The sequence below is a fragment of the Staurois parvus genome, unplaced genomic scaffold (genome assembly GCF_062004578.1).
Source record: "Staurois parvus isolate SC_StPar_1 unplaced genomic scaffold, SC_StPar_1.0 ptg000070l, whole genome shotgun sequence".
In the NCBI taxonomy this organism is placed as follows: domain Eukaryota; kingdom Metazoa; phylum Chordata; class Amphibia; order Anura; family Ranidae; genus Staurois; species Staurois parvus.
The window spans coordinates 1779223-1800409 of NW_028317866.1; the positions used below are offsets into that span (position 1 = coordinate 1779223).

The 21187-nt window shown below is 40.8% G+C and overlaps 1 protein-coding gene across 3 annotated transcripts in view; it reads left to right on the forward strand.

Annotated features, from left to right (window-relative positions):
• Positions 1-21187, forward strand: part of PUS10 (pseudouridine synthase 10) — a 105908-nt gene that overhangs the window by 38499 nt on the left and 46222 nt on the right. For all 3 annotated transcript variants that reach the window (XM_089669205.1, XM_089669206.1, XM_089669207.1), the window contains 6 exons: positions 2535-2646; positions 6638-6699; positions 13479-13524; positions 16704-16768; positions 19685-19770; positions 20529-20654. In XM_089669205.1, coding sequence (XP_089525331.1) covers positions 2535-2646; positions 6638-6699; positions 13479-13524; positions 16704-16768; positions 19685-19770; positions 20529-20654 — 497 coding nt within the window. The remainder of the gene's footprint in view (positions 1-2534; positions 2647-6637; positions 6700-13478; positions 13525-16703; positions 16769-19684; positions 19771-20528; positions 20655-21187) is intronic.

Consider the following 21187-nt stretch of genomic DNA (forward strand, 5'->3'; position numbering starts at 1 on the left):
ACCTTCATTCTCTGTAGTCAATGTCTTCATTTTATGGTTAGATGAAACCATATTATGGCTGTATTGAACATAGATGTAGATTTTCATTGGTCAGATTATATTTAGTTCTGTTGAGAATTGTCCTTTAACTCTAGTTACTGTGATGCTTTAAATAGAACTAAAGGCTCCTGTCCTGTGTCCTGTCCACTCCAAACCAGTCTTCTATCTAGTTATTATGTGATTCACAAGCCTCATGAAGTAAACACAAATTTTCCTTTGCCTTTCTTGATTGAGGCAATCCTCCTTCATTTGAGTCTCACACACTCCCCTTCCCAGACACTGCAGCTCAGTTTTAGCACCAGAGGCAGTGCTGCAAATCCAAAAATAAGTGGGCAGGACTAGGTGCTGATTGGCAAGCTACAGACTTGTAAATCTGCAGTTACAATGCCAGTAGTCATGCCCCATCTCACTGTAGTGCAAATAGATACAGCATACATGAGAGTGGCAACTCTGCTCTGAATTCATGAGCGGTGTAGCTTTGTTGCCACTCCATCACAAGAAACCACATTTGGATCACTTCACTTGCAGGCCTAGCAGGTATTTGTAGGACTTTGCAGGGGGGCTGTGAGAGAAACTGTAAGTGTGAATGCACTTAACATTAAAGTGTATCTTTTCCCAACATTTCATATTCCTGATATGTGTCTGCTGTACCATGTACTTGTATGAAAAAGCATCCTGTTCCTTGTATTTCCTTAATTGTATGAAATACCTTGTAATCCTGCCTGTCCCCCTGCTTTCCTATTTCAAACTAACCAAGGCAGAGCAGAGAAGCATATCCTTTCCATCGTGGTCAGTTTTCTGGCTGTGCCGGGAGCACAGCCTGCCTGTCCTCTACTGATCAAGGCTTATTCTGATACTCCCCCTTGCACAGCTCTTCACTGGGAAGCTCCGTGTACTGCGCTTTCTCTGCCTCCTGCTGACACACCACTCTTCAGTCTCCAACCCCACCTCTCTAAGCCCCTTATGTAGCTGAGAACAGAGATTATGTGATCACTTAAAAATATATTAAAATTATATACATACACACACTATATTGCCAAAGTATTGGGGAACCCCTCCAAATCATTGTATTCAGGTGTTCCAATCACCTCCATGGGCACAGGTGTATAAAATCAAGCACCTAGGTATGCAGACTGCTTTTGCAAACATTTTTGAAGGAATGGGTCACTCTCAGGAGCTCAGGAATTCAAGTCCATCCGTTAAATTTTCTTTCTACTAAATATTCCATGGTCAACTGTTAGTAGTATTATAACAAAGTGGAAGCAACTGGGAACAACAGCAACTCAGCCACCAAGTGGTAGACCACGTAAAATGACAGAGCGGGGTCAGTTCATGCTGAAGCGCATAGTGCGCAGAAGTTGCCAACTGTCTGCAAAGCTAAAGACCTCCAAACTTCATGTGGTCGAGAGCTTCATGGAATGTATTTCCATGACCGAGCAGCTTCATCCAAGCCTTACATCACCAACTGCAATGCAAAGTGTCAGATGCAGTGGTGTAAAGCACACCGCCACTGGACTCTAGAGCATTGGAGACTTGTTCTCTGGAGTGACGAATCACGCTTCTCTGGCAATCTGATGAACGTGTCTGAGTTTGGCGGTTGCCAGGAGAACAGTACTTGCCTGACTGCATTGTGCCAAGTGTAAAGTTTGGTGGAGGGGGGATTATGGTGTGGGGTTGTTTTCAGGGGTTGGGCTTGGCCCCTTAGTTACAGTGAAGGGAACGCTTAAGGTGTCAGCATACCAAGACATTTTGGACAATTTTATGCTACCAACTTTTTGGGAAGAGTTTGGGGATGGCCCCTTCCTGTTCCAACATGACTGCGTACCAGTGCACACAGCAAGGTCCATAAAGACATGGATGAGCGAGTTTGGGGTGGAGGAACTTGATTGGCCTGCAAAGAGTCCTGACCTCAACCCGATAGAACACCTTTGGGATGAATTAAAGCGGAGACTGCGAGCCAGGCCTTCTCGTCCGACATCAGTGCCTGACCTCACAAATGCGCTCCTGGAAGAATGGTCAAACATTCCCATAGACACACTCCTAAACCTTGTGTACAGCCTTCCCAGAAGAGTTGAAGCTGTTATAGCTGCAAAGGGTGGGACAACTCAATATTGAACCCTATGGACCAAGACTAGGATGCCATTAAAGTTCATGTGCTTGTAAAGGCAGGCGTCCCAATACTTTTGGAAAGATAGTGTATATGTGTGTGTCATATATATATATATATATATATATATATATATATATATATATGCGTGTGTGTGTGTGTTTATGTATATATATATGTGTGTGTGTATATATATATATATATATATATATATATATGTATTTAAAAAGAATGGGTTGTTTTACAAGGTGCACATATTTCTTCTTGTAATAAGAGGCCATAGTTCTGTTTTAGGGAAATAATTTATTAGCACCACAGTGGCAATATACAGACATTTTTTGTATATGTAACAGGTAACCTAAATATACCTGGTATTGTTTCTATACAGGAAGTATGGCCGTGTCTTGGAAAAAGGGGACATAATCCAGCTAAAGGAAGCTTATAAATGGATAATCCACCCCTTGATTTCCAATGAATTGGGGGTCCAAGCTGTGAGCAAGGTAACGTTCAGAATTTACTAAACCCATCCATCTTATCCTTTTGAAAACAAGCACATATAAATTACGTAGTATCTATATTTAATTAAATGCCAGTAATTGGGGCTGAATGAATCTAATTACCTCCTTAATCAGCTGGACACACACAAATTGTGTCCAGGCACTACCAACGCAAGTAATTGCTGCTTCTGCAAACAGTCACTGCCGTCACCTTTCATTACATTGTATGTTCTGAGTTGGCTCAGTTATTCGCACACACCTGTTAATCTAGATGCAGGTTTCCTCAGATCCTTACTGCTGGGAATCGCAGAGTATTCTAGTTGCCCATGTGAATTCACTCTAAGGGACACAAACACACACACTTTTTTTGCAAACCCTAATATACCAGGGTCATCACTATCTGGAAGATGATGAGTGGGTGATTTTGTGACAATTTCTGGCATTATGGCCATATTTGAAAGTTCTGTGACAAAGTCAGGAAACTCCTTGCAACCATTTGCCTTCTGTTTCCATTGTGTGTTACAAATTCAGATAGTTCTTATGTGTGACACTTTTACATTCTGACACTATGACTAACAATTCATTCAAAATGACCACCATATTGTTGATAGGAAAAGTGGCGGTAAAGAAGACCTCTTCCATGTTGGAGTAAATTGTGTCACAAGCAGGGGCGGACTGACAACTCATGGGGCCCCCGGGCAATAGGGGATCATGGGGCCCCTGTGTCCTTGCCCACACTCAAAAAAGCCTATAAAGAAGGTACCAGGGGTATTTCATGGGGCCCCCTACTGACCCCAGGCCCTCGGGCAGTGCTCGAATGGTCAGTCCGCCCCTGGTCACAAGTTACGCGAATCTGTTGTAAGTTGTGCCAAATAAGTTCCAGATTTCTAATAAGCATCTATAACACTTTTTATGAATTCCAGAGGATAATTTGACTCTCTGTACCTTTGCTGTGATCATAAATCTTATTTTATTCTATTATTTGTAATTATATAGCTCTGCAATTTACACAACGCTTTATGAACCTGTACAGTTGCCCTGCTCTCAAGGAGCCTACAATCTAAGGTTCCTATCTCACATGCATATGTACTAGGACTAGTTTGAAAAGGAGCCAGAGAACCTACTAACAGCCAGCTAACAAAAAGTAATACAGTACATGTGGACCTAATCACTTCCTTGAGCCGGCCACAGACGGATTGAAATTCAGCTGGTTTAGCAGGAACCGAACAGATTTTGATCCATCTTTTGGCAGACTGGTTTTACTGAAGTCGATTTATCGATCGATTTCAGTACAACCAGCCTGTCTGATTTTTTTTTTTTTTAATATAGCTGCCAACAGTGATCACTGTAATCTGACAGCTGTGAAACCTCCCACTGTCAGAATACAATACCATAGTAGGAGGGATTCCTCCATCAACAATGACTGTATTGGTGAGAGAATCAAGCAGTATTCTTTCCCTCAGCCCCTGGTTGAAGGAAACCAAATTGCATGATGTATGGCCTGCCTTGCATTATATGTCTGTGCTTTTAGGAGCCTGTGTGTCTAGTATAAAGAGTGAAAAATGGCTAGCATAGATCTATATCTTGTAAGGAAATGCTAACATCATCATAACATATCTTCTACTAGCTGTCATTAACTCCCTTATGGTCAGAGGGCACCCAGGCCACATTTAGCAGCTTCAGTATGCATATGTTAACCCCTTCATGATTACGAATAATTAAAATGACCTTATAGGTACAGTAAAAAAAAAATGACTAACTGTAACAGAAAAAGTTATGTAATCCATCTGGCTGTGCTGTGTGACAAGGTTGTGTAAATCTCAGAAATGGATGGACAGAAATACAATCCTGTGTCAGGTAAAATCTCTCACATATTCTCTTATAGGGCTGTTTACACTATGTGCAGTTGCCTGTGTTTTTCCTTATGGATAAATGCAGGTAACTGCAATGACACACACAAAAGAATAGTTTTCTGTGTCATGTTCACAACAGCATACGGTGTTTCTCTGCATTCCAGAGCAGTGCAATGTTATGCAAGGTGTTTGCAGAATATCACACCTCTGAATGACCCTACATGTCACCGCTCAGCACACCACATCACACCGCACTGCTGTGCAGTGACATGAATGAAGTTTCACTTTTGCATTTCACATAAAGTTCCAAAAAAAAAAGGGAACTGTTTGATGTGATAAAACTAGGACTGCAACTAATAAGAATTTTCATAGTCGATTAGTTGGCTGATTTTTGTTTCAATTAATCGGATTAAAACCTCAAAAAAAGTTTTGTGTATAATTTAGTTATTATGAAAAAAGACCATTTATTCTTGAATATCTATATGCAGTGGTAAATATAAAACAGTTATATGGTTATGGAACAAAATATCTAATCCACTCTGAGAATAACAGACAGAAGAGATGTATATGCTATTAGAGGTTGAATCATGGTATATATCATCATATAAGCTGTGTGTGTGCTGCACTGCGTATACTGACATGTATGAATGGTTCACTGAGCTGTATGTGTGCTGCACTGTGTATACTAACATGTAAGGACAGTGTACTGAGCTGTATGTGTGCTGCACTGCGTATACTGACATGTATGAACTGTGCACTGAGCTGTGTGTGTGCTGCACTGCGTATACTGACATGTATGGATGGTGTACTGAGCTGTATGTGTGCTGCACTGCATATACTGACATGTATGAACGGTGCACTGAGCTGTGTGTGTGCTGCACTGCGTATACTGACATGTATGAACGGTGCACTGAGCTGTGTGTGTGCTGCACTGCGTATACTGACATGTATGGATGGTGCACTGAGCTGTATGTGTGCTGCACTGTATATACTGACATGTTTGGATGGTGTACTGAGCTGTGTGTGTTCTGCACTGTGTATACTGACATGTGTGGATGGTGCACTGAGCTGTATGTGTGCTGCACTGTGTATACTGACATACATGGATGGTGTACTGAGCTGTGTGTGTCCTGCACTGTGTATACTGACGTGTATGGACGGTGCACTGAGCTGTATGTGTGCTGCACTGTGTACACTGACATGTATGGACGGTGTACTGAGTTGTGTGTGTGCTGCATTGTATATACGGACATGTATGGACGGTGCACTGAGCTGTATGTGTGCTGCACTGTGTACACTGACATGTGTGGATGGTGTACTGAGCTGTATGTGTGCTGCACTGTGTATGCTGATATGTATGGACTGTGTACTGAGCTGTGTGTGTGCTGCACTGTATATACGGACATGTATGGAAGGTGTACTGAGCTGTATGTGTGCTGCACTGTATATACGGACATGTATGGAAGGTGTACTGAGCTGTATGTGTGCTGCACTGTGTATACTGACATGTATGGACGGTGTACTGAGCTGTGTGTGTGCTGCACTGTATATACGGACATGTATGGATGGTGTACTGAGCTGTGTGTGTGCTGCACTGTGTATACTGACATTTATGAACGGTGTACTGAGCTGTATGTGTGCTGCACTGTGTATACTGACCTGTATGAACGGTGTACTGAGCTGTATGTGTGCTGCACTGTGTTTACTGACATGTATGAATGGTGCACTGAGCTGTATGTGTGCTGCACTGTGTATACTGACATGTATGAATGGTGCACTGAGCTGTATATGTGCTGCACTGTGTATACTGACATGTGTGGACGGTGTACTGAGCTGTATGTGTGCTGCACTGCGTATACTGACATGTATGAATAGGTCCATATACATTTCATCTGTGTGTTTAGCTAGCTGTTTAGCAGAAGTTTAGCTTTACGTGTTTCCCAGAATGCACCTATTTATTATTTCATGTTTCGATGTTTTCTTGATTTTCCTCTTCTTTACACATATTTGTGGTGTGATCTAATGTGACATGGGATCGGGTTCCTCTTTTGTTGTGTAGGCATGATCACTGTGCTGAGTTCCCTCCACATGCTTGTTTACCTCGTTCTTATCGCTGTATTTTTGTTTTGTTTTGTTTTTAGAGTGCATTTGAAGTCGGGGTGGTGTTTTGTCACCAAGAAACTGATGAGGACTGCCACTTCCTGTAAGTGACCCTGCCCTGTACTGTGAACCTGCTACTTTTACTCCAGCACCCTCACCAAATACTTCTCATTAGTAAACTAGGGAAAGCTCTGTAAAGGGCGTTTAGAACATTAGTCATTAGAAAATATTTACTTAAACTAGAATTAACAACTGAATGAGTCACTTAATGTCACCTTATATATATATATATATTTTCTTGTGAGTGATAATTATAAATAGCCTTCGGCAGTGTAATCCAAATCTGTTAGCTGTGCATCACCCTTTTAACTATTGCCAGGTCCAAATTCCACCTCTAATTCTGCTTACAATGCTGGATAAGTGTCCAGTTTACTTTCACTGTACTGTAGCATGTGTGTCATTTAGCTGTTACCTGTTCCTATGGATGTGGGGTTGCAGACATTGTTCTTTGAATGAGGCTTAAAGTGCTTGTATGGGCAGCACAGTGGCTAAACGGTTAGCACTTCCGCCTGGCAGTACTAGGGTCATTTGTTCAAATCCCAACCACGGCACAACTTGCCTGGAGTTTGCATGTTCTCCCTGTGCCTGAGTGGGTTTCCTCCGGGTACTCCGGTTTCATTCCACACTCCAAAGACATGCTGGTAGGTTAATTGGATCCTGACTAAATTGGCCCTAGTATGTGTATGTATGAATGTGAGTTAGGGACCTTAGATTGTACACCCCTTGAAGGTTAGGGACTGATGTGAATGTACAATATATATGTAAAGTGCTGCGTAAATTGATGGCGCTATATAAGTACCTGCAATAAATAAATAAAGTCTAACAGTTTTTTTTTTTTACCTTCATGCTTTCTATGCAACCTTCAGTATGCAGCTTGCCCCAAAGTCCCTCTAATACACAAGCCCAATACCAAGACAACGATGTGCCTGAGAGCGGCTGCTGTCCCATCTTTCGGCCTCATTGGCTCAGAGACAGCAGTGGGAGCCAATGGCTCCTGGAGGTGTCAGTCACAGCCAGTGAGGAGGGAGCAGGGGCAGGGCTGAGCACCGTTCTGTGTGTCTTATTGACACACAGAACGTGGCTTGGGAGCGATCACACACGAGTGCCCCTATAGCAAGCAGCCTGCTATGGGGGCACTCGGCAGGGGGGAGGGGTCAGGTGCGCCGGTGGGGGACCCAAGAAGAGAGATATCGGAGTTGCCTTGTGCAAAACCATTGCACAGAGCAGGTAAGTATAACAAGTTGGTTATTTAACCACTTGCCCTTCAGAGGATTTACCCCCCTTCCTGACAAGGCCTTTATTTGCGATACGGCGCTGCGTTACTTTAACTGACAATTGCGCAGTCATGCAAAGCTGCACCCAAATTAAATTTATGTCCTTTTTTTCCTACAAATGGAGCTTTCTTTCAGTGGTATCTGATCGCCTCTTTTTTTTTTGTTTGTTTGTTTGTTTGTGCTATAAACAAAAAAAAGACCAACAATTTTGAAAAAAAACCTGTTTTTGACTTTTTGCTATTAAACATGTCCAGTAAAAAAATGTAAAAAATCTAATTTCTTCATAAATGTAGGCCAAAATGTATTCTGCTGCATGTCTTTGCTAAAAAAAATCCCAATATGTGTAAATTCATTTACGTGAAAGTTATAACGTTTACAAATGGCGGTATATATACTGGAATTTTTTTTTTTTACTAGTAATGGCGGCGATTAGCGACTTAGCCCTGGTTCACACTGGATGAGACTTGGCATGCGATTTGCATGCCCTGCGACTTGCACATTGCATGCCAAGTCACACCCTATTGGAGCAGTCATATCGGCGCGGTTCCGGCTTGGTCAGAGCGGCACCGATATCAAAAGTAGTGCATGCACTGCTTTTGGTGCGATTTGCATAGACATCTGTAAGCGGTATCTTACCGTATCCGAGTATGCGGTAGGATACCGAATAGCATTTAAAAAAAAAAACGGAATACACTAAAAACACTACTAAAATACCACATGAGTTATTTTATCAAGTCATGCAGTATTTTAGTTGTGAAAACCATGTTTCAGCGGTCAGAGGGGTTCCCCACTGACAGCTGAATGCAAAAGAAAGAATTGCCGGCAATGAAAAAATAATAAAAAAACCGTTGTGGGGTCCCCCCCTCCATACCAAGCCCTTCGAGTCTGGTATGGATTTTGAGGGGAACCCCCACGTCAAAATGTGAAAAAAATGGTGTGGGGGTCCACCCTAAAATCCATACCAGACCCTTATCCGAGCATGCAGCCCGGCAGGTCAGGAAAGGGGGGAACGGATGAGCGAGCGCCCGCCCCCCCCCTTCTGCTGAACCATACCAGGTCACATGCCCTCAACATGCCAAAAGCTAGCATATTCTCCAACAATGAAGGCTACCGGGCACTTTAGGGAGCATGATGATTTAAGCCTTTCTCTGGGCAGCCCTTTTACAGTGTATTTTCAGTAGCTACATATTTAATGTAGCATTTACCTGGTATTTTGATTATTGTATTTGATATACAGATTTGTAAATGCTACCTCTTGTAGCCAACTGTATATCAGGAAATAACAACAGACTCTCTAGTGGACTAGACGAGCTTTGCTCAACATTCACAATACTAAGGCTAGGTTCACAGTAGGATCTGCTATCTGTTCATGTTCCCCACATCGTGTTCTAAACCAACTGCAGTTGCGATCTGGAGCAGATGTCAATGTTAAAGTGATAGTAAGGGTTCATTTTTTTTTATTAAAATAATAAACCTGTCATACTTACCTGCTTTGTGCAATGGTTTTCCACACAGCAGCCCCGATCCTCTTCTTCTTAGGTCCCTCGCCGCCACTCCTGGCTCCACCTCCAAATTGAATGCTCCCATAGCAAGCCGTTTGCTCTGGGGGCACTCGTGTGTGCTCGCTTCCGAGCCCTCCTCTGTGTGTCCATAAGACATGCAGAGTGGGGATTGGCCCCGCCCCCAACTTCCTTGTCATTGGCTCTGATTGACAGCAGCAGGAGCCAAGAGCTTCTGCTGCTGCATCTGAGCCAATGAGGAGTGAGACAAGTCAACCTTGGCTCTTGCACACGTTTCTGGATTAGGACCAGGCTCAGGTATGTATTTAGGGGGGATGCTGGGATAGCATCACGCAGAAGGTTTTTTACCTCAGTGGATAGAATGCAGTAAGGTTAAAACCTTCTGCCTTTACAACCACTTTAAGTTAATGTCACCCCAAATGCAGGTCACAAATCAGCAGATCGTTTGGTACAGAAGTACCAAGTGATCTAGTTTCGGTGCATTTACTAAAGTAATGTATGTACTGCTCTTGGTGCTATGCAGTTAGATTTGAACCTATTCAAAATGAATGGGCTCAAATTGCACTGCACTGAATCGAACAGGATGAACTAATGGTAAGCTGCGATATAATACATTTTTTGTTTTGGGTTTAATTCTGTTTTAAGAAAAAAAGTTACAAAAAGATCAATGCAGCTACCACATCTAAGGACTTTCCAGTCTGCACTATATTACATATTTGTTTTAAACCAGATGTTGACAACCAGTGTTAGCAGGTAAGTTTATTTGATATTAAAAACCCCCCCACAAAAACACAGAAGTGAAAGATAAACAGACGCTGGCTAATTGTTAATTTGGGATTCCAAGAGGAAGAGGAACAAAGCTGAAATTTTCTTATGTCAAATAACTGTGCCCTGAGTCATGACTTCAAGTGACAAAACGAAATGTACAAAAATAACCCATAAGTGCATAGATGATAATCAGTGATCAGTATTGTAGTTAAAGATAGATAATCGCCACAAAGATCACTGTCAGAGACTCCGAAATAGTGAATGAACCAAATAACACTTAAAGGACAACTTCAATTTTCACTAGAAAAAAGTCCCAGCCACATTCAGTGCTATTTGGAGTGGCCATCAGAGTAGAACGGCTCAAATAGTAATAAGACCTGACAGAGCTTCTAACACATCTCAAAAAATATTTGTATCATCAAGACAGAAAGTAAACAGATATATCCCCTATGGGTGGGACGGGATGGAGGAATCTTTCCTGCCAGCTATTGTATTCAAGCAACTGTAGCACCTGAGTTTCTTGAATACCCAGGGACTGCATTTGATAAGATGCAGTCACTGTTCAGCCAAGAATTTTCCAAATGACACCTTAAATTTTTCAGTCAAAGTTTGTCGAGCTGGGTTGTACTGCCAGGCCCACCTCTGGCTTAAAGTGGTTGTAAAGGCAGAAGGTTTCTTACCTTAATGCATTCTATGTGCATAAGAGCGGCGGCTCTCCTGAGAGTCTCTCTCCTCATTGACTCACAGCAGTGGGAGCCATTGGCTCCCGTTGCTGTCAATCCAAGCCACTGAGCCAAAGAGGAGAGAGCAGGGGGTGGGACCAAGCCGTGCTTTCTCTGTAAATGGACAATGTCCATTCACAGGAGTGTGGCTTGGGAGCAGGGGAGGATCCAGGAACACTGTTGGGGGACCGAAAAGAAGATTGGGGCTGCTCTGTGTAAAACCATTACACAGAAGTGGGTAAGTATGACATGTCTTTTATTAAAAAAAAATGCAACCTTTAGAATCACTTTACATTTTGACCAGTTTAGCAAAAATCGGGGAAAAATTGGATCTGTGTATGACCAGCTTTACAACCAGCTGAAACTATAAGCAAAACTTAACAGGAGGAGGTAAAACCAAGATTTTACAAAAAACTTAATACACTCCTGCGCCACAGAATAATATCCAACCCAGGTATGAAATGCTGCTGTGCACCAGTGTGAGACACCAAATCAAAAAATAAAAATATTAAACAGCGCAAAACAGTACCTAAACCAAATAAATATTAAGTAAGATGTATAAGATCTATATTAGTGTCCAAAAACTAAAAATTATATATATATATATATATATATATATATATATATATATATATATATATATATATATATAATTGTGTCCACAACAACTCAAAAATATGAAATTCAAAATCCTTCCTCCCAGACTCCACAGTGCTTGGACAAAGAAATATTCTTCTGTGATATATGCTTCCACCATCCACCAATGCAAACCGACACAAACTGCACTCACCAGATAATAGTGAATAGTAGGCCTTTTAGGACTTTCAGGGATCCTACACCTCCTCTATAGCCTCCAGACCTCCATTCCACCATACAGAGCTATGATGATCCTTCCACTCCCTCCTTGGTCAGGACCTCCAAACCAGCTCCACCGTTGTGCCAAAGGGAAAATATTGCATATAGTGTAATATTGCTAATGGGTGTAGGATCCCTGAAAGTCCTAAAAGGACTACTATTCACCATTATCTGGTGAGTGCGGTTTGTGTTGGTTTGCACTGGTGGATGGTGGAAGCATATATCACAGAAGAATATTTCTTTGTCCAAGCACTGTGGAGTCTGGGAGGAAGGATTTTGAATTGCATATTTTTGAGTTGTTCTGGACACATATATAAAAAATATATAATTTTTAGTTTTTGGACACGAATATATATATCATATATCTTACTTAATGTTTATTTGGTTTAGGTACTGTTTTGCGCGGTTTTATATTTTTGTTTTTTGATTTGGTGTCTAAAACCAAGATTTTGCTAAGTTAAAATTTGTACTTGACTTCAGTGGCAAGTATGGATCTTCTGCTTTATTATTTTATTTGTTTTTTATTGAAAGCAACATATGCTTATGTTTTTCGTCAGATGCTTATTTTGAATTAGTTAGGCATGACAGATGTGTTCCAACTTTAACTTTTAAATAAGTCCTAAAGCTGGGCTCCAGCTTTCTGTCACTTGAAAAAACAGATGCACCCACTTTGAGTACAGTATAAACTGAATATAGCTACATACAATATACAGTGCTCTCTTTTGGCAGCAGTATAGGGACCTCTGTCTTGCTCCCTGAACAAAATTCAGCTGGGCTGAGCATTGCTCAGCCATTCACAGGAAACTTTGTATTTCCTGAATGAATACAAGGTTACCTTTTAATTGGCTGAGCAGTAGATTCTGTCATTTGCCCCCCTCTCTCTTGCAGCTAATAAGAGCAAGCCATGTAGTCATTCAGAAAACACAATCTTCCTGTGAATGGCTGAGCGTCTCTCAACCCGATTTCATTTTTTTCAAGGAGGGGGATGTTGTATACTGTGATTCAGACTTCAATGGAATGTTTTTCTCCCCAACTATAAGGGAAGCAGAAGAATAATGTGAACAAATTATATTTAATTATTTAATATTTTCAAAAAGTATTTGGAAATATCATTAGGAGAGAGCTGTTTTGTGGTTGAATATTTTTTTTTATTTTCCCAATTAAGTCATGCAATCCTATAAACATTTGCAAAGACAAAACAATAGTGCAGGTCAAAGAGACATGGGTAAGAGTCCCAGAGTGAACAAATATCATTTCAGAATGAATATCACCAAGTATGGCAGAATGATTGCCAGTTCACTTGAATATCAATGAATGCGGTATGATGGGGACAGCTGTTTTAATCTACACTGATCATTTGACAGAATGGATTGAGAGCATGATACGTGGACTATTTGAATCATAATTAGTGGTACATTCCCTACAATAATTTTGGTTCATTTTCATATTCGTACGTTTTAAAACTAGAATTTCTTTTTCCTGGTCATGTTTTACAAACTGAGATTACATTTTGCATGATCAGTTTCCCCCTTCTGAAGTGCCAGGTTCATCAGGATGTCAGTTGATACTTTTTGATTTTGAAAAAAAGATTTGAAACAGAAAAAGAAAATTGAAACATTGAGTGTGATTTTCAAATAAAATATACCAGTTGATAATCATACATTAATATCTATTTGTTCTTAGAGCCACAGTGTGCAAGGACTGTTTCAAACCTGCTAAGAATAAACAAGTAAGTGGAAGCTGATGGGGAAAAAAAAACACACTTTCAGGGTACCACTGTATGTCCACTTACTGTATGTGCCTTCCGGAAAATGCTTGATAATATTGTGCCAATCTTTCTTTCCTTTCAGTTTTTTTCTTTTCTTTCTTTCTTTCCTTTTTTTCTTTCCTTTTTTTCTTTCTTTCTTTAATTTTCAAATAAAAATAAGCTTTATTGGCAGGACCAATAACATTTTTAGAATTTCCAAAGCTGAATGGAGCAGAAGGATTAACATCCAAGACAGTATTAGCGAGAAAAAGATAATATATAGGGGGTAGGAGGTAAGTCCGTTAATGTTATCAGGTTAAGGGATAGTATAATGGAGGTAGGAGGTGAATCCAGATAGGGGATTTCTAATCACACACTTTTTCAGGGTTATTGAATTGTTTCCACTTGGTGGTACCGTGGTACAAGAATTATAATAGGTGTTGCGTCCTAATTCAGAACAGACATTTTAAGTTGTAGGTTATGGACTTTATAGGCATGTACACTACACCATTTGTTGTGATTAAAACAATATTGTTTATTAACATTGTTATAAAATTATCCAATGCATAAAATAAAATTCAAGTACTCAATTTGTGTAGAGTGCTATGATACCCCCCAACAATATATAATAGAGGCACCCAGTTGTAAGTAACCCAAGCTTGGTATCCGGGTCCTCCAACTGCGGGGATTCCACCTTCCACAGATTTGTAATGCTCTACATGTTTTGTGACTAAAAATCACTTCTTCAGGAGAATCTATGTAGAAAAAAGTATATACAGTAACATACATATATTATCACTTATATAACATCACTAATAGTGACTGATTGTATAGGAATATACACTTACTAAAAACAACTACTGATACTACAGCAGTGCATACACACTCCTGGAGCCAGAGATGGCTCCACAGGCTAACAAGGCCAGTCACAGAGTGGATGAGCGGACGTACAGCAGGCTGAGAGGAGACAACACAGAGAAACCATGTACTCCAGCACACTAAAAAATTCCAACAATTTCACCACTGTTAACCTATTTGTTGGGAGGGTACCTTCTAGGGTCCCCGATGATTAAAAGTGTGCCCTCATGTGTTAGCCACCATCCTGCCCTATATATACATCCCAACCAGGGTGCCCATGCTGGATCAGCATGTGACATAGCCCAGCCAATAGTTACCGCGCCTCCCAACCAGCCATAAAGCCGGAAGGGCAGAAGTCCCGCTCAGCAGTTGTCCCAGCTACGTGTGACGTGTTGCAGAGTAGCACATGCGCAGCACACAGGGGACCCGCACGATGACAAAGCGTCAGTACCCAATGCCACAGCCATCATACCAGGAACAATCCATCACCAACATTTGGTAGGATGTCCCAGCATCACAGCCATGGCCCACTGGCTGCACATCCACAGAGACCAGACCCACTGGCTGCACATCCACACAGACCAGGCCCACAATCGGCCATAAAGGAATCAACAATTCATCCTCAAGGTGCAAACAAAAGTGCATAATTCATAATACAGATAACCGCATACAACAATTATGGCATTTCCCAATATAACTCCATAATACGGATGTTGTTATGAAGGTACTGCCTGTACCTTTGCTCTTAAATCTGAGTGGTTACATTGTGTATGGTATCCCTTGCCCCCCCCCCCCCCAGGATTGTTTGGATCCATGCCTTGACTTATTAGCTTTGTTTCCCCAGCTTATTGTATTACGATTTCTCCATAGAGGCTCTGTAATTTAATCCTTGGAGTGAATTTTGTCATGTAACATCTCTTATGTTTACCTAACGTCTTCTATCTTTCTTTCATTGTGTCTTGTAACACTCAAAAAAATATAGAATTTAAAAAAGTCACACAATTTATTGAAGTAAAATAATCAAGAATGTGCTCACATGATGCAGCTGTAAAGTAAATATTCAAAATCAACAATGTTCTGTATCCTACTAGAGAAGGATTATGCTGTCTGCCCCTGACTGCCAGAAGAAGGAGGAGAAAGTCCAGAAACATAGTCCACCACTAATGTTAGCGAACACTTTCCTACAGTGTTGGACAGTGCCGTTGAACTCCTCCAAGTATCTGCCTGTGGGTCACCACCACTAACCTACTGTAGATCACCAAGACATGTTCGTGATAGTAACTGTAAAAAGTAGTAAAATTTAAATATTTACCAGCTGTACAATGTTTATTCAACAAAACTAATCATTAATGGAATATATAGAAGACAACAAAAACAGAAAAAAGCCCATTTACATTACTTGAGAATCTATCGTTTGTTTTCTGTTTATTCTTTTCTTGCACTGGCTGTGTGTGGCATTTGCAGTGACTGCACACAGAGTTGTTGTACAGAGCTGGAGCTCATGTGTAGAGAAGACTTATACGGAACTCCATGGGTTCTGGAGACACAGGAGGCAGAGATGGAACAGGGAGTGTGTCAGCGCAGCTGGGGGACAATCTGAAAAGTAAACTTGGAGGAGGGAATTTATATAAATAACAGATTATACATATAAGTTGTGTTATTTGTACCTGGTTTATAAAAAAAAATAGACTTTAATGTCACTTTAACTGGAAATGGGAGGTGGGGGGTTGAGGTGGTTTAGGCTAGGTTTGCCAATTATTCCCAGTCCTACCCGGAACACAGAAAACTGATTACAAATGTACAACTGAGGAAAGATAATCAAACTAGAGTTGTTGCCTGAAGTAGAAGTCAAGTTACATTTTGAGCCCTATTCTAACTACCCTGTAGAAGGAAGATGCTTATACTTAGCTATTCCCTGGTCACTCCAGTGCAGCCACATGATCATTTCCAGCACCGGTTTTGGGGTGGAGGAGGGACAGCTGACAATGCATGACCCATAGTCAGCCTTTTGGAGACGTCAACACATTGCATTGTAGCTATTGTCAGTGATCTCCCCTGTACCATGAAGCCAGCTACAGGGGAGATCCTGTGACCAGACAGGAGTGCCCAGGGAATAGTTAAGTATACATATCTTTCCTCTAGAGAGTAGGTAGTGTAGGGTTTAGAATGGGAATGGGAGCAGTTTTAAGTGTAGGTAGGATTTGACTGGACTTCTACTTTAAGCTGACCATACATGGTTCTAAATCTTATTTTTTTTATCCCTTGGATAACAACCTTAACAATAGTTGTTCTTATATCTGCAGTCTGTCTTTACCAGAATGGCAGTTGTAAAAGCTCTAGAGAGGATAAAAGAAGATGATTTCTGGAGGTGAGTTCTGTAAACTTGTCTTCTCAGTACAGCTTACTTAATAACAGAACAATGTGGAGGAGGAGTGAGGTAGTATCTACCATTTGTTAATGATCTGCAGATTAATCACTTTGTTTTCCCTTCTCTGTCTTGAGTTTTTGGAAGATGTTTAGACTTCAAAGAACCAGTCTTTTTCTAGCCAGCAGAATCTGTCTACTTAGATGGTTATGTGGGCTGTGGCATTAATAACACAATGCTTCTAGTTACTGGTGGAAATCCTGCACTGACAAAGCAAATCAAATGTTTTTTGAAAAAGCAGCAATTCTATTTTTCTGTTTTCTATTAAGGTTGATGAGCAGAATCTTTTGTTACTCCATTGTTGATACAGTTCTGTGTATGGTATGAATACATGATTTTTCAGGCATATTAGATTTGATAAAATTGCTAAGACTTTACTCACCATGTTCCAAGGTAAGCGTGATATACTTGGTATTTGCAGGCCCCCCCAAACATGGCTCGAATTTCTGCTGATTCAGCAGGAATTGGCTGAAATTCAGGACTTCAGTGGCTATCCTAAATGTCTTTAGAGAAGAAAATTAAAGGGTTCCAGGATGCTTCAAAAATACTGACTGGGCAAGCTTGTAATTGCAAAAGAGAGGAGGAAGCAGATAAGTGAAGGCAAACTATGCTGATTCTACTTGTTTCAGGAAATAATGCCAGTTGCTCAGTCAGTGTTCCCCGTAAGAGTGGTCAGCCAAGGAGCATCTTCTTGCACTGTAGAGATTAGATTTCACCCTAGCCCACTTGAAAATTGCTGTATCAGATGATTGTCATTCATGTCAAGTCCATTAGCTGCCTAAATGAGCTTGTGATCTCTTCTGAATATCCGAGGCTAAAAGTGCTTCCAAGATGCCTTCACAGGCTGCCTGCTATCATTCTGAGGTCCAGAAAAGCCTCTTCAGTGTCCCATCTGAGTTTGATTTAAAGGGTTGCCTTTGATGAACTCTCCTTTTTGAATCAAAAAACAAGGTAAAAGCAAGCGCTATAAATCAGAAGAGCAGCCAATGCACCAAAGGATACCAAAAACCTTTCAGAACATAACTATAAATATATATAGGGTGCGGCGCTCAAGCAATAATCAATGTATCAAAAGGTATAGATGAGAATTAAATAAAATACATAAAGTGACTTGTGACAAGGTACCAACATATAAAGTGACTTTAGTGATATCATGTATTCCGTCACTGCAAAAGTGACTCGCGGTGAACAATAATAATGGAATGAATAGTCCAAATGTGAATAAGAGAGATCAGGATATCTCCAGCAATCAGTGCTCCGTTCAAACCAAATATTGAGGTGACCTATATATATGATAAGGCTGTGCACTCACCAGATGCACAGTTAATCTGCGCATGTAGAGACCATGCTCATGTAGGGCAGGCTCCTGGCTCCCATTATCAATCTGATCTGGTCAGGTGTAACCCTCACTGCTCTCCTCAGCTGGTGAAGTGGCCTCACTTCCTCCTCAAGGCTCTGTGGGTTGTTTGATGACTTTTCTATACCCACTGTATGACAGACCTACTTTCTTTCCAATAATTTGTATTGAAAATTTAAATGAAAATACAAAATACCAATACTTGCGCATATGAAAATCAGTATGCTATAGACAAGCATTTTTCAACCAGGGTGCCTTGAGATTTCTTCAGGGGTGCCTTGGAAAAATGTCCAAAAATTTCCCAACACTTGTATACAAGCCTGCCCTTTAGTTATGCAAAGCCACAGGTTTTCATTACAGGCACACAGGCATCATTGTGACCTTCTAGCCGTAGGCGTCCTGACAGCCAATAACAGCATCAGTTGATAAGGAGGTTGTCAGCCGCCTGCACAACATCCTAGTTTGACCCTCCCCTGCCTCTTTGTCAGTGCTGGGGTCACATTACCTCAGTGATGGAGATAAACTGAGAGAGAAGTGAAACATTGGAATACTAGTCAGTACCAGTGTGCAGAAGTTTATTTGCTTTGAAAGAATAAATCACCTCTAATGTTGGGTGTCCTACATGTGTGGATGTTGCTGCATTATACAAAACTATTAGAATAGTTTTTTACATTTTAAAATGGGGTGCCTCAAGACTCTCCATCATTTTAAAGGGTGGCTTGGGACTGGCCATAATTTTAAAGGGTGCCTTGACTGAAAAAAGGTTGAGAAACACTGCTATAGACATACTGTATATCAAAATGCAATGAATTGCAAAAATAAAAGATAACCTAGAGTCCATTAAATATAGCCTTGTACAAGACAACTCAAAAGGTGAGACAACGTAAAAAATAAAAAGACAGGCATAATCATGTTTCCCTGTCGCTCGTTGGAGCTTGATGCTAAGAGAGGGAAAGTGAAAACACATATTATAAATAACAATCATAAACTTACTCATATGCCATAGAATTGGTAGGCATAAGAGAAAGTAAATAAGGGCCAGAGAAATTACCAAGGCCCTATTTCACCCCCCACATACTGTATGTGGTCCCATATCCATTATATGCTGTATTATGCCACATATTGTATAGCCTACTGATGATGTTAGGGATTGGTAGATGAAAGGAAAGAAAAGGAGCCAGAAAAAGAGAAAGAAAAGTTGAGGTAAGAAATGCACCCTAACCATTCAAAACTGTACTCACTAGAAGCAACTCCTAAGGCATCCAAAATATAATTGATCCAAGGTTCCCAAACATTGTCAGAGAAGGCCTGTTTATCATGAAAACAGGCCCATTTTAAGAGTACTTTGAGTTTTAAATTATTTACTTACAGAAGGATTTACCTTGTACAATAGCAATTATTAATATTGTCTGCAATTAATATATTGTTGATAAGTGTAGAAAATATTTTGCTTTTAGCATTACATTCCAGATCACTGCATCTTAATTGTCTTTATTTTTTAGACAGTTCCCATGGCCCCCATCTTTCCCAAGGACAGCCTGTGAAGTTGTGGACATGCAGTGTAATCATGCTTCAGTTTTTGTGGCAGGTACCATGTTTTCCCTTTATGTGGTTTTCAACTTAAAACTCCTATGGTCCTGTCACATGGGGGATTCGATCAGGTTTTCCTGTCAGTTTTTCAGTTGGACCTGACCAGATGGTCCATGCCTTCCTCTGGACCGGCGTGTGTAAATGGATTTGTGTCTGTTTACACCCGCCTACCTCTAATTCGATCAAAAAAACAAAAGGACTATTTGGATGGACCAGACTGCAGGCTGCATGGTAAAGGATAGTGGAGTCTGTTTACTTCTGGCTGCTCATAGAGCAGAGAGGAGACTCTCCATGTCCGCTCTGCTGAAACTGAGTTTACACTCATCTGCCATCTGCCGTGCTCTGATCCGATCAGCAAGGGATCAGCAGTCAAACCCTCTGTTGCTCAAAACAGAGGGCACCCATGTGAAAGGACCCTTATTCAGGCAGAAGAAAATCATATTCTCACTTTCATGTAACCAAGTGACTATAGCCTTTGCAGGCCATGTGACTACTAGAGTGCCCAAAACCACTGGGGGCCCAGCACTGTCTGGGTACACAGTGACTTATGCTGGTAGTAATAGCATTTGATAAATACGTTTTAGAAAGAATGAGAAAAAAATATATATAGAAGGAGAAAACGGGAACTCGTGGTCTTGCATGCAAACATAGTACACTGCAGCCATGAAAGAGAGCATGTGATTGTTTGTTATATGCAACATTACATGAGGCTTAATGCATTGATCTAGGAAATTGATACCTATTACCACATTGCAGGAAGATACAATAAGTACTCCCGGAGTTTACCACAGACCCCTTGGGTTATTGATGGAGAGAGGAAGATGGAGTCTTCAGTAGAGGAGCTGATAACAGAACAGCTTATGGTGCTTTTTAAAGCTGACAGTAAGTATACCAAAGGTCACAAGTGTGTAGAGGGGAAAATGTACCCAGGGGTACTGTTGACTTTGGCAAATGAGGGCTGTGCAAGAACATTTGGTGTGTGTGTCCATGATCGAAGTATATAGTAATTTCCATAGTATATAGTAATTTCGCCCTTCCCAAGTAGAAAGATCGTCAGCTCTTCTATCAATACATTAAAAGCACAGCACCCATAAACTAAAACATCCCCATAAGACTTAAACTTCGCCTACCAAAAGTCTTAACATCTAATTAAACCCCTTAAACAAACCGTTAATGCTCCCCCAATCCTACATACGTAACCCCCCTAGCTATTACACTGGCACTCAGTCTATGTTTTAGAGAATCCTTATCGTTAAGCTTTCCACACTTGTTCAAGCGGATTAAAAAATAAATAAATAAAAAGCACCACCTAGAAGAGGGTTAATGTTCACCTGTCCTGCTGCCTGTTTCTCCAATATTAAATGCATTGCAGAGCTACAGACTTTGTCAGAATGTTCTCTTCTAACACATGTACA